The sequence below is a fragment of the Tenrec ecaudatus genome, chromosome 3 (genome assembly GCF_050624435.1).
Source record: "Tenrec ecaudatus isolate mTenEca1 chromosome 3, mTenEca1.hap1, whole genome shotgun sequence".
NCBI classification, from domain to species: Eukaryota; Metazoa; Chordata; class Mammalia; order Afrosoricida; family Tenrecidae; genus Tenrec; species Tenrec ecaudatus.
In genome coordinates, this window is record NC_134532.1 from 217,536,198 (window position 1) to 217,549,959 (window position 13,762).

The 13,762-nt window shown below is 62.5% G+C and overlaps 1 protein-coding gene across 3 annotated transcripts in view; it reads right to left on the minus strand.

Annotated features, from left to right (window-relative positions):
• Positions 1-12,233, minus strand: part of CTBP1 (C-terminal binding protein 1) — a 37,714-nt gene extending 25,481 nt beyond the window's left edge. For 2 of the 3 annotated variants that reach the window (XM_075544575.1, XM_075544574.1), the window contains exon 1: positions 11,900-12,233. In XM_075544575.1, the coding sequence (XP_075400690.1) occupies positions 11,900-11,939 (40 nt within the window). In that variant the 5' untranslated portion in view covers positions 11,940-12,233. The remainder of the gene's footprint in view (positions 1-11,899) is intronic. The other variant, XM_075544576.1, reaches the window with a different exon arrangement.
• Positions 12,234-13,762: the final 1,529 nt, after the last annotated feature.

Genomic DNA, 13,762 nt, shown 5'->3' on the forward strand with positions numbered 1-13,762 from the left:
ATGCTTGCTTCGTCTGAAAGCGGTTAGAGAGCTGCACCCGCCTTGGCCCGGGAGCCTGGGCGCCCAGCCTACAGGAGGGAAGAGCCCAGTCAGTGTGGTGACCAGATGGGCGGGGCCTGGTATCTGCCTCCACTGGCCCCGAGAACAGGTCATTCTCAAAACTCACTCTCACCCAAGTCAGTTCCAACTCAGCGATCCCAAAGAACAGGGCAGAGCTGCCCTGTGGGTTCCCAAGCCTCATTAAAAATTTTTTTTTAAAAAGAAAGCTTACTTTTCTCTGAGTGGCTGGTGGTTTGGAACTGCTGACCTCCTGGTTAGCAGCCTAAGCATAACCCACTAAGCCACTGGTCTTGCTCTGCGGGGAGAACAATGACACAGGAAGTGTAGGGGGGCAGGGTGTGTGTGTGCAGGGGGGAAGGATGTAGTACGGAGAAGCTCAGGTTGTAACTGCATTTCCCCACACCACCACCACCCCAAACCACATAGCTAGGTCCACCACTCAACCCAGCTAGGGGGGCTGCGGTCACACACAGGGCGGGTCACACACCAGACCGCGGGCTACCAGGCTTCCTGACTGAGGGACACCTCCTCCAAGGTGTCACTTCCAAGGGGCCTACCACCCCCTTGGGGTTGGGATTCCTCTCAAGAACCAGACTGACCAGCAATGGGGTCCCAGCATGGAAGCTCACAGTCAGCCCCCACCTGTGACAGCAGCCTGCAGGGGTTCCTGCCCAGATTCTGCCACCTGTACCGGGGACATCAGGTCACTCAGCTGCGTGACAAGAGCAGAGTGCAGAGGACACCCAGTGCCCAGTCTGCCCTGGCCAGCCAGAAGTGAAAAGAGGAAACACCCCCACAACACACCCAACCCATGGGTCTACCTGTAGACAAGACTCAATTTGGGAAACTTTCGAAGTTTTAGAGGAGATAAACGGGCTGCTGGTATAAGCTGGCTGCGAGGGTGACCAGTAAGAAGAGCCTGCCATCCTGCCCTTGGTGGGCTGGGCCAGGCTGCTCCACACCAGGGCATTGCGCCCAGAACCACACAAGCAGCTGCTCTCCTCACCGCTCCCCCCACCCCCACCCCCACCCCCAAGTAGTGAGCGACCCCCCTCGACCCTGCTGTACAGTGCCCGAGGGTGGCAAGGGCAGGGCGCCGGCCTGCATGCTACCCTCCTCCGGGACCACCATGACCCCTCCAGTTTAAAAGGGGAGCTGAGGATCACAGTGGGCAGGTGAGGGCGGGCGGGGTGGGGAGGGTCAAGAACCAGACACGCAACAGGGAGTGAACCAGGCGCCGCCAGCACCCACCCCACCTTGTGTGCGCACCGCGTCCTGTGCCCACCGTGCTGCTCGGTCGCGCTGCTTCGCTCATTCCGAGGCCTCGCCCAGCCCGCCCACACACTCCAAGGTCCGCACCGACCCACCCACGGCTCCCCGCCCACCTCACCCCCACACGAGATCTGGGAGCCGCCCCGCCCCCGGTCCCACAACCCCGGCCAGAGGCCAGCCCCGCATCACCAGCTGGACGCAGGGCTCCGGTGCAGCGCGCGCTGCGGGCACTGCACTCTGGCTGCCGCCGCGCCGTGCCCTTGGCGCTGACCGACAGGTCTTATTGCTCTGAGATAAACAAGCAGCCCGCCTTCCCCTGGGCCTTAATCACCGAGACGAGAAGCGGGGAGAATGGAGAAGGCTCCCACTCACAAGTGGCAGGAGCAGGGGCGGGGCTGGCTGGCAGGGCTCCGCGACCATTGGCTTGGAGCCGCGGCCGCGCCAGCAGGGTCCTCCCCAAGCCCCGATTCCGCGGCAGCAGCAGGGCTGGGTCTGTAGAGCACCCCCACCCCGCAATTCTCCTTCCCCGCAACACCCACCCCCATCGGAGGCCGCAGCTTGTGGGGTGCAGAGCAGGGGTGGGAAGGGGCTGAGCGCCGTGGGCAGGGAGGGCTAGGGCGTTGGGGCGGAGCCTAGAGTGGAGGCGGGACCTAGTCCTCCGGGAGGACCTGGGGGCGGGCGGAGCCAAGAACGCCCGGGTAGGGGCCGCAGGTGCCCGGATACTGGATAGATACCACAGGCTACCCCTCCATCCCCCTTAAGCAGAGTTGGAATGTGGGCCCCCCGGGGTTGGAGGTGGCCTAGGAGCCCGGAGCCGGGCGCGCCAAGACCTGGCAGCTAGGGGCACGCGGCTGCGAAGGGGTATCCACGAACTGGCCGTGGTGCCCGAGTCCCGCTTCCCAGCAGTCGCGTTTACACCCGCATCCTAGCAAATGCCATCTTACGTGGTCCCCGTAGGCAGCGGAGCGAAAGGCGGCAGGGAAGACGCAGCTGGAATGCACACGCCACGGAAGAAGAGGGCGAGGGCGGGGGCGCAAGCGCCTCGGCGGGGGGCGCGGCACCCACTGCGCAGAAGAGCCCCTGCGACGCCCCCCCTCCCCGGGGGCCCTGGCGAGCCTGGCGCGCCTGCTCCCCAGACCCCAGCGCAGAGGATCGCGGGGCTGCCCGCGCGCACCCCGGCAGTGGCATGGCTCCCTAGATGGGGATAAGCTCGCTCCATCCAGGTGGCGGGAGAGGGGGGGCAGGGAACCGCACCACGCCCACCCAGAGCTCACGCGTCCACGCGGATAGATGGAAGAGGGTAACATTCGGGCGCACAGATCACCTGAGTGACAGGCGGACGTGGCTCTGACAATAAAGGAGCCCCGGGCACAGGGACGTAGCGATCGGAACCCACTGCGGCTCCGCAAGAGAAGACGTGGCAGGCGGCTTCCGAGGCAGTTCTGCACCGTCCTACGGGATGGTGATGGGGCCGAACCGACTCTTCCCCAGTGCGTTTTGGAGGCTTGGTCAACAAGGGATCCAGGGTGGCGCAGCCAGTGACACAGTAAACAGTGAACCCAAAGGCTGGTGGTTCTAATTCACCAGGAGCCACTCTCGATCAAGGTCTGGTGCCTCCTCCCAAAACGTTAGCATTGGTGCACATTCATTCCACTCTACTGACAACTGACATGGGGTTCACCAGGGAGGACCCACACTGCTTCACCTGTGGTGACATTAAGGAGAAGATTGGGCAGGCGGGGAACCACATACAGAGTAGCCAGAACACAGGTACTCAGGCCAGGGACAAGCTGCTGCCCCTCGGGCTGTCCCAGGGAGGACAGATGCCTCTGGTGGCCTTTAGTGCTGACCTGCGCTGGCTTCCAGCACCACCTACCAGCCCTGCCCAGTCTGAGGTCACACCTGTCCTGCTCAGCCCTAGCCTCGGGATGGGGGTAGGGGGGCACTGGTGGCTTAAGATGCCACCATCCTCCTCACCCCTGACCAAGCACAGCTGAACCCCAGTCCCTGCTCCTACAGGCATCTGTTTAGGAGTCTACGGTGAAGCAGGATAAGACCCGTTCTGGCCTGTACCCCCACTGCCCACCCTCTGGTGCCCAGCCCCATCCCCCTAGTTGCTCAGCCCCAGGACCTGGGATCCTGCGGTAGCACTGACCCCACTCAGCCCCACTGCCCGCCAGCTCCCTGGGCTCTCCGGCGCCCACGTCCATGCCTGCCCTCCCCATAGCATCCAGGCACACACACAGAAATCAAAGCACATCACCGAACGATGGCCCATGTCCTCAGAAAATTACCCTTGCTCCTTTGCACGCTGGGTCACAGCTCCCGCCTGTTACTCCCTTTCCTGGGCTGTGAAGCCGGCTCAGGGCTCCATCAGCACTGCCCGCCACTCCTTCCCACGCCAGCAGAGGGCTGTTAAAGGGGGCCATGCACCAGCTCCACCAGTGAGAGGGCTGGCAATGCCCTTTCAAAGACCCAGCCAGTGAGGTGGTGCCAGCGCTGAGCAGCTTCCGAGGCAAGCTTCCCAGGAAGGTGGATCTGTCTGGGAGTTGGCAACCTCATCCTTTCTCCCACAGAGCGGCCAGTGGGTCTCAACCTCCAAAGGGAGCTGCCTGGGCTGCAGATAGGTGCGGGCGTTGGGGGCCCCCACGGGGAAGTTCGACGGGACATGGAGCCACTGATGCGTCGAAAGGGGCTTCACAGCCCCTAGAAGCCCCACTGACAACGGCCTCCGTAAGTTCATCGGGAGAACAAATCCTACCATTCCACGTTTCCACGCATTTTTGTGTATATACACATACCCACGCACACATGTGCATACACACACGGCCACTCCGTTCCCACGCATTTTTGTGTATATACACACACACGGCCACTTGCCCCTCCTGTGCTGGCTTCCATGCGGCTGTGATGTTGGAGGCCCTGCTCCCTGGCAGTACCTTTCATCAACCACAAATACAGTGTCATGAAGCCCTGGCGGCGTGGGTGTGCGACCCACAAGGCCTGCACCTCAAAAGCACCAGCCACGTCAGGGCAGAAAGACGAGGGTCTCTACTCCCATTTAGAGGGACAGTCGTGGCCACCCACGGATCCTGTGTCACTACGAGCTGGGATCAAGTCGATGGCAGGGGATCTGAGGCGTTTTCATCCTGAGGTACATGTGGGCACTGGTTGAGCCGTGTTGCTGACGTGAACACGTGACTGCATTCGCCACGCCGTGGCTGGGCAAAGTGCTCACCAGGAGCTGGAAAGCAGCGGGCAGCATCTCAGGACCACAGCTAGAGCCTGCACCCCAGGCCTTCCCTCCCGCAGTTCTGACTTTCTAAGTCACCCCTCCTCCCTGGCCTTGGGGAGCCCTGGGGGTGTCGCAGGGGACATGTGGGGCTGTGAAGCCCAAGGTCAGCAGTTCCAAAATACTCGCTGCTCCTCAGGAGGAAGACAGGCTTTCTACTCCTGTGAAGAGTGTGGTGGTCTCTGAAGCCCACAGGAGAGGGCCATTCTCCCGTCACCGGGGGTCAGAATGGGCTCAAAGCAGTGAGCTGAGGCCGGGCAAACCGCTTCACCAGATGGCACACACGGAATCAGGCCGGCTACGTCTGTGGGAGTAGACGATGGAGGTGGCGGCCAGGAGCCAGCTGTGGGCCAGGTCACCTTCCGCTCACACAGGAGCCCGAGTCCAGCCTTGGAGAGGGCTGACCTGAACACAGAGACCGTCCGTCTCAAGGGCTGATTTGACGCGCTGAACGCCAATGACCAAATGACCGCCAGCCAAGGGGTGTGTGTGTGTGTGGCCGGGGTGGGGGTGTCACAGGAAGACAGCCAAAGGTCACGTAAATGACTGGAAAGGGCAGACAACAGGGACGGGGACCGGGAGTCCCTCACTCATGAAGGTCAAAGGTTACGTTACAGCCTTCAATAAGAATGACACCTCCACATTAAAAAAAAAGCAGCAAATAAATGAAATCCTCACAACTGGACAGACAGACGTCATGGCGGTCAGAAAAAGGATGCCACTGCCTGGACAGACCCCATTCCACTTGGCCCCCCGCGTGCTGGAAAGGCGCTGGGCCAGTCGGCTGCAGAGGGCCTCCCCGCAGCATGCTCACAGAGACTGAACCCGGCGGCGCGGCTCACCTGAGCCATTCTGGTTCCCACAGCCTCACTGCAAAAGACCGAGCAACGGGCACCTGGGCACGGCAGTGCTGGCACCACGGACGGACCGCCAAACGACGCGCCAATCAGTCTGGGGGAACGGGCATCCAGAATGTTCCTCTGAAGCAAGGATAGGATGGCCGAGGCCTCGTCTGGATATGTTGACAGGGGGGCCGGTCCCTGCAGGAGGACACTGTGGTTGGCACAGCAGAGGGTCCGCAGAAAAAAGGAGGAGCCCCAGGGCGATGGCCTGGCGTGGTGGCGACCATCCAGGGGCTCAGATAGGGCAGGCCCGGCTGCGTTTTTGTCTGTTGTGTGCAGGGTCTCTGTGAGCGCGAGTCAGCATGATGGCGCCTGAGAGCATGTGCACTTAGCACCGACGACCCGCTCAGGTTGCTCGGAGCTGGAACTGAGCCTGTGGTACCCAACAACACTGCAGCCATAGCAACCAACTTCACTGCACGCTGCACCCCGACAGCAGGACCAGGGAACCCCCTCTCCGGCTAGTTTTCATACTTGGATTTCTTCCCCAGCTGACAAGGCCAGCGCTCCAGATGGCCTCTTGCTGCCCACGCCCTTGCCCCCCAGCAGATCTTGGGGAGAAAGAAGCCACTGAGGCCTACTGGTGAGGGAGTCCTGGAGTGGCCATGGGTCTGGGAGGAGGGGGATGGGGAGCTATGCCAATGGCCTCCCCATCCCCCCAGGCCCCACCAGTTGCCTAAGCCCCAGAGCTGACAGCTGTGCCCCTAGGCCTTGGTGTCAGGTGGAGCCTAGTCAGGCTGCTGGCCCACCTCTGCCTTCTCCTCTTCTCCACAAAACGCCCGGTTGGCATAGGGTCTGGCCTCTGGGTGAGAACTGGGCAGAGCCCTGGTGGCGCTGCAGGTCGGGTGTTGGGTGGCAGACTGCAAAGTCAGCCTTTCAGGCCTTGGCCCTTCTGTGGGTGAACGCTGTGGCTGCTCCATCGACGCCGCCCAGTCTCAGAAGCCCTGCAGGACGGGCCTCCACTGCCCCTCGGGGGTTCCCTGGCGGCACCTCTGACAGAGCAGATGCTCACTGTTCTCCCACGGAGCCAACGGTGGCCCCGAGTACAGTCATTTCAGGGGACAGCTAAGCACTTTAATCTGCCGGGTCCCTTCTGAGCAAATCCCAGGCCCTGCTCCAGCCTAAGCCACAGGGCAGCTCTTGGGAGTGGCAGCCCCTTCCCTACCTCCCTCTTGTCCATTCTCTCCTGTGACGTCCATGTGGCCGGCTGGGAACAGGGCTGGCCACAGCACTCCCTGCTGCTGGCACCAACACACACTTCACCCTGCCCTGCCCGGGCCAGACTCTGGGCTGACCAGAGAGCCCTCCTGCCCAACCCCCTCACCACTCCAAGGGTAACAGAGAGGTGGGCGGTTCAAACTCACCAGGAGGTGGACAGGCCTGGGGCTGCTGCAGGAGAATCACAGCCTTGAACTCACCCCCTTGGGTACAGCGTTACTCTGGTCCCGGGACCAGGACGGGGTCAGCTTGCAGCCTGGGTTCCAGTGGGGCCCACAGACGAGGACAGGCTTGGCCACCCACCTTCAAAACTTAGCCAACAGAAGCCCTCTGGATCATGAGGGTCGAGGTAGACAGAACAGGGGAGGCTGGAGCCAGGCAGCACCCTTGTCCTCAGTCGGGCCCCACACCCGGAGTACACCACAGGGCCTGGTGCCGCTGCCGGCCTTCTGGGAGAAACCGGTCCCAAGGAGGTGTGGGTAGGGGAAAACCCTAGTGGATTGCCCCTATGCTGATGCAGGCAGCAGCCCCCACTTGGCCTGCAGTCAGTGCTTCCAGCCACTGCCCACTGGCCTCACCGTCCGTGGCAGTGGGAGGTGAGCTGACCTGGAGCGGCCCGCTGACCTGACACCATCTCCAGCTGCCGTGGGCCGGAGTGGCTGCTTCCCCAGGCGTCACGGGTGGCAGCACCAGGCCTCCTGACAGTGCCGGGGCTGCTGCCCGCCGAGGGACAAGGAGGCTCTGTGTCACATGGAGCCTGGCACCGGACAGGGCCAGGGGCTTGCCCTTGTGCCCGTGCCACAGGGAGAGGACAAGTATTTCTAGACTGCAGCTCAGGGAGTGAGAGCACGTTCCTTGGGAACACAGGGAGAAGACAGTGGGATCCAAGACCCCGGGGGTCACTATCCATACATAAAGAAGCCCGGCAACCCACCACCTGACCCAGTCAGGGGAGCCCCAGGGGACTGTGCACAGAGCCCAGGGCCCAAGGGAGCCCTCACTGAGCATCCCCTCCAGCAGCAAGGCACCCAGGGAGGGGAAGTATGTAGTCAACTTCTGCAGCACCAGCCTGAGGTAGCTCCCTAAGCAGAGAGCCCCCAGGCTCAGGATCCCAGTGCATCCAGGAAGAGGGTGGGCCAGCCTTTCCCAGGCCTCAGGGTCCTTTCAACACCTCCCTCCCAAGTCTGTGCCCTCGGGCTAAGGATTTAGAAGACAAAACAGAAACAGAGCCCTCTGGGTCATCAGGTCAGTGTGGACCCTAGAGTCAGGGCAGACCTGCCTGCGCCTAGGCGGGAGCTCAAAACAGGAGCAGAGAATCTTGCCTTCCAGCCCACCATGTGACCACGATGCCACCAGGGCACCTCGGGCTAAAGAGAAGGGGCTGGGAAGATATAGAGCAGGGAGGGTGACAGACGGGCCCAAGTGAGGATGTCCACCATGCCCTACAGGAAGGAGCTGGGCCACAGTTGAGCAGGGCGTGTCAAGCACCCAGAGAAGGACAGGGAGGGCAGGCAGCAAGCGAGAGCCCGGCGGAGGAGCCCCGGAGAGCAGTGGGACCCCAGGCCAGTGAGGCTCTATCCAGTGAGCCCAGCAGAGGCACATGAGCCACCCAAGCCACAGGGAGGGGAGGGAAGGAAATGGGAGGGCCAAGGGAGTGGGGCAGGAAGGGTCCAGAGGGCCACAGGGCGAGCAGAGGGAGAAACGGAGGCTGCGGGCCCCAAAGAGAGTGCACAGGCCCCAGCACACCGCACAGGCTCTCAGGGAGACACCCCAGCTACCGCTGGATTCCACCACAACCAGGCTGGCCCTACAGCTCCAGCTGGTCCCCAGGGGACAGGCTAACGCCTAGGCTCTTCTAAGACACGACATGGGCAGTGCGCAGAAGATCCAGCTCCAGGCAGGGAGTTTTCCGGGCTCCTCTTTGCCCGCGGGGTCTCTCTCCTGTGTCCCTAGGAAGTCCGCTGGTTAGGCTGATCCTCCAGGTTCACCAGGCTGTGGGGGTGTTCTGCTCAGGAGAGGTCACCGACGCCAGGGAACTGGGAGGGGACCCCTGAACTCACAGGTCACCTCAGAGCAGCGGGAAATTCATGGCCTAAAGGTGGCCCTGGTGGTGCTGTGGTGATGCGTTGGGCTCCTAACTCCAAGGTCAGCATTTCAAAGCCACCAGCTGCTCCTCAGGAGAAAGTGGAGGTTGTTTGCTCCTATTAAGACTGACTGCCTTGGAAGCCCAGAGGGGCAGTCCTGCCCTGTCTGACAGGACCGTTGTGGGGAGGAATTGACTGGGCAGCAGTGAGTTTGATTTCCTGGTGTTAGCACTTCTGCCAGGCCCTGTGGGACTGCCCAGCACCTTCTCCCCAAGGGCGGCCTCTTGGGGGTTGAGAGGGTCTGGGCACTGGGTTTCTGGCTCCCGGGGCATCCCCAGGGCCGGGTGCAGAGCACGGGTACGTTGGGAGGCAGTAGCCTCAGAGGAAGGAGGCCGGCCTGTCCTCTTTGGGTAGCCAATTCCCCTCTTCCTAGACAGGGAAGGTGACCCTGCCCTGAGCCATCACAAGAGAAGCCCACGCAGAAGAGGCTGGCCCCTGGCCAGGCTCACCTTGGCCTCAAAGCCATCCTTTGAGTGAGCCCAGAGGCGGTGCCCTAATTTCGTAGCAGGCAGGCAGGCAGCAGGGCAAAGCCCATCCCCAGGCAAAGGGCTGGGCTGGGCACCCAGCCAGAGAAAGTTCTAGTAGCCGCCAAGCCCGCTACCCTGCTGACCCAGGTGTGGTCCCTCGCACGGGCCTCCTGGCCTGACTCTGCCGTGGAGCTGGGCACAGGTGGGGGTGGGGTAACGTGGCAGGAGGAGGAGGGGTGACCAGGCCCAGGAGGCCAGGAAGGGGAGGAGGCAGGCCCCATACGGGCCTGGCCCCTCCCAGCCGCACCCTGCAAGTGAGCTGCCCCTCCCACGGGGAGGCCCCAGCTCCCTCAGGCTGGAAGTTGACAAGGAACTGCAAAATGGTCCCCGCCAGCTGCATGTGGCACAAAGTGGTCTGATCAGAAGCTTACAAAGGCAGCAGGCCACCAGCCAGCCAACCATCACCACCCAGGGGCCATCTCAGGTGGCCAGCACAAGTGGAACCAGCCCACTCTCTCCTTCCCTCCCCCAGGTTGGGCAAGTGGGGGCTGGGGTGGGGGAGGGCAGTGCCATTCTTCAGCAGCCTCCAGGCCCCCCAACCCCCACCACGTGTCTGCCGCAGGGCAGGGAACACTGCAGCGACCTGGCTGCCGCCACCTCTCAGGAGAGAAAAAAACTACAGGGTACTCTGGTTCAGAGAATCGGGTACAACCTGCTGAATTATTAAGGTGGAAACGGGCTGGCCCAGAGCAGGGCCCTCTGCTTGTAGATGTCCCTTAAACTAAGCAGGGGCTGCTGGGCCCCAGCCTCCTCCACTCCAGGGTGGAAAGACCCGCTGGCCACCATGGTTACCCAGTTCAAGTGACCACCTGAAAGCCATCAACAACAGGACCACCCTCCCCCTAACTGGATGGCAAGTTCTCGTTTTACACACTCAGGAAACGGGGTCTGAAAATTCCAAAGACTTTTGTGGGCGTCTCCCAAAGCCATGACTTTAAAACCACTGATGCCCACCCAGCGCCTCGCAGGCCCCCACACACCCCGCTTCTGCTCTGTGGAACCTCTAGTCTCTGATACCACATAAGCCCCAAGTCACCAGACAAAGCACTGATAATAACCCCCCACCCCCACCCCGCTGGCTGGCTGCCTGCCCTCAGCCACTAAGACAGGAAGCAAGGCTAGACTCAGGGTGAGGGTAAAAAGTTCACTATGGTCTCCTTCCCACCCTCCACTTGGTCAGAAGGCAGAAACTGTTCTCAGCACAAACTGTCGGCCCTGAAACTCAGCTAGTACCAGACTCAGTCCCAGCCCTCCAAACCCTCCCTGGGGTGACTGGTGGGAAAACAAAAAATCCAAACTCACTGCTATCAAGTTAAGGTTGACTCAGAGCGACCCTGTGGGCCAGGGAACTGTCCCTGTGAGTTTCCAAGACTGTAGCTCTTTACGGGAGTAGAAAGTCCCCCTCTTTTTCCAGAAGGTGGTTCGAGCTGCTGACCTTGCAGTTAGCAGCCCAAAGCATAAGCACATGGCCATCAAAGCTCCTGGGATTCTTGTGAAGGTGGCAAAGCAAGGCAGGGGAGTCTAACTGACATCAGCCTCCGGCAAGGAATGAAGACCTGGAATTCAGAGGATCTCAGGCCTGGGACCTAAGGACCTGGTGCGCCTAGGGCCACAGGCTCTTGGCCTGGAAGCACAGCCTGGGACCTAGGGTGGGAGGGGGGGATGCCTAGTGGAGCTTAGTGTTACAGGATTACAAGGCCCAGAACCCACACATGTGGTGGGGCCAGCCTCCGGGGTCACTGGCTTGAGAAACAGGCATCCAGCAGAGGGGCCTGCGATGCAGACTCAGGTCTGGCACTGGGAGCTCTGCTGGGATGAGCGCTGCGGACCGCAGGCCTAGGACCGCAGAAGTCTGCAAGGACCACATCACAGAAGCGGACACAGGCACGATCCGGCTGGACTTCAGGACCACAGGCCCTGGGTGAGGGTTCTGGTGAGGAAGGGCCTGCAAGGCTGTGAGCCCGGGATCTGGGGGATAGCTGGGTCCCCGCCAGCCTCTAGATTCACAGGCCCCAAATCCTGGGATTCGGAGAGACCAGGCCCCAAAGACCATGGGCCTGGAATAGGGGGATGCGGGGACCCGGAGAAGCAGTCATGGGCCTGGGAGAGGGCCATCTGTTGGGGCTGCAGGGCCGTGGGGCCCGGGCACTGCCAGGCCTGGTCACCCCCTCCGGCCAGAGGCCACCGCCCGGCCAGCGGGCCCCTTTGTGTCACCTGCGCGGGCGAGCGGGCGGGGCGGGCGGGAGGGCGGCGCACGCGCACTCGCTGGTAGCCCGCTCGCGCACGCGCCCGCCCGTCCCGCGGCCCCGCCCCCGCCGCTCGGCGCGCACGCGCACTGCACACAAAGCCGGCGCCCCCCGCGGGCGCGCGCTCGGCCCGCCCCCGCGCCCACCGCCCACCGCCGGCCGGTTCCCCGCCCCCTCGCCACCCGCCCGCCCGCCCGCCGCCCGCGGCCGGAAATGCGCGCGCGCGGCCCGGCCTTACCGAGAGGCAGGCCCTTGTTGAGCAAGTGCGAGCTGCCCATTGAAAGGCGCGGGCGGCCGCGGGCCCCGACGAGTCCGGCGCGCTCCGCCGCTGGCCCGGCGCGTGGCGCGGCCTCGGCGCCGTCCGCTGCTCCGCCCGCTCGCCTGCGCCCGGGCGCCGCCGTGCCGAGCCGACAGCCGCGCCGACAGCCGCGCTCCGAACGGGCGGGGACAGGCGCGGCGGCGGCGGCGCGCGGGCGGCGGGCGGGGCTTAGCGGCCGGATTAATCTCTTGTTTCCAGGCAAGAGCGCCGCGCTGGACGGACGCGGGCGGACGCGGGCGGCTTTGGGGCGCGCCCGCCCGGCCCCGCCCCGGGCCTGGGCGGTGCCGCGGCCGAGCCGGAACCCGCGCCGGCTCGGCGGGGCGCCTGGCCTCCGCAGGCGGGCGCGCCGAGCGGGGCGGGGCCCGCCGCACCTGCAGCCGCACCTGTCTGGACGCACCTGCCCTGCGCCTTGGGGGCCACCCTAGTCGGGACCCGGACCCGGCTTCCCGAGCCCCCGCGCGGGGGTGCAGACGCTGGCTGAGTGGGAGCCTGCAGGCCCCGTGCGGCTTGGACGCGGCCTGCCCGGGAGGAGGAGCCGCAGCCTGGGCCCCAGCGGGTGTCTGGGACCCCAGCACCAGCTTCTCAGAGCCCCCCTGGTGTCCCAGTGACCCGTACTGGGAGCCCAAAACAAGTGGACCGCGGGGTATGAGCTGGCCAGGCGCGTGAAGTGTGGTCCATGCCGCAAATCCCAGTTCCCAGGGAGCGGCTCAGAGACCTCTGGGCCCATGAGGGGCATGAAGGCGCCTCCTCTGGGGTGGGGGTCAGCCAGCCCCACTCCCCACATCCATGTTCCCACTTCTGTGCACTGGGACCTCTACCCTGTGAAACTCAGAAGCAAAACAAACCCACTGCCAATAAGTGGATTGTACCCCAAAACAAACCCCCTGCCACAGTGTGTTCTGATGTCCATCCTCTGAGATGGCCAGTGGCCCCTGAGCCTGGTGGACACCAGTCCCGAGTGCTGCAGCAGTTTGCCCACCTGGCAGGGTCTCCAGGACACCAGGACGGCCTGGGGGCGTTTAACTGCCCGGAAAGCCCCAGTTCCCCTCTGGGACAGGAGTTCCCCCCACCCACACACACACACACATACACACACCACCCAAAGTTCTGGTCTGGATCCAAGATAATGGGGATCTGAAATTGGGCCATTCAGCAAGACTCCCATAGACAGCCTGCTACCCAAGCTTACTCAGGTTCCCTGGAGATCCCCCCAGAAAACATCCCCACCACACTCAGCACACTATCCTGTGAACATCCCTGCGTGTGTCCTACCACACAGCCCAGCCCAGCAGTAGCACCCTGACAGCCAGGGTCTGGAAGCACCTACCAAGCTGATTCCCTTTATTTAGATCAAGTTCTCCATCTATATTTAAATGTTGAATATGCTCACAAATACATAAAATGCATAAATACATAAAAACCCCACAAGGCGCACACATGCATTTTCACAGGCGCCCTATAGAAATATACATACGTGCTTTTAATAGGAGCCACCTGTGGCGGCACTGCGGGTTAAGCATCGGGCTGTGAGCTGCAAGGTTGGGAGTTCAAATGCACCGGCAGTTAGCTCCACGGGAGAACAATGAGGTTATCTACAGCCTTAAAGATTTACAGTCTTGGGAGCCCTAAAGAGCAGTTCTACCCTGCTCCATAGTGTTGCTGTGAGTTGGAATTGACTGAATGACTATGGGCTTAGGATATATTTATATGAATATATATGTCTAATACATAGACACTTGATCTGTTCACACAGAACAGGGGATATCGCATGGTCTATAATCA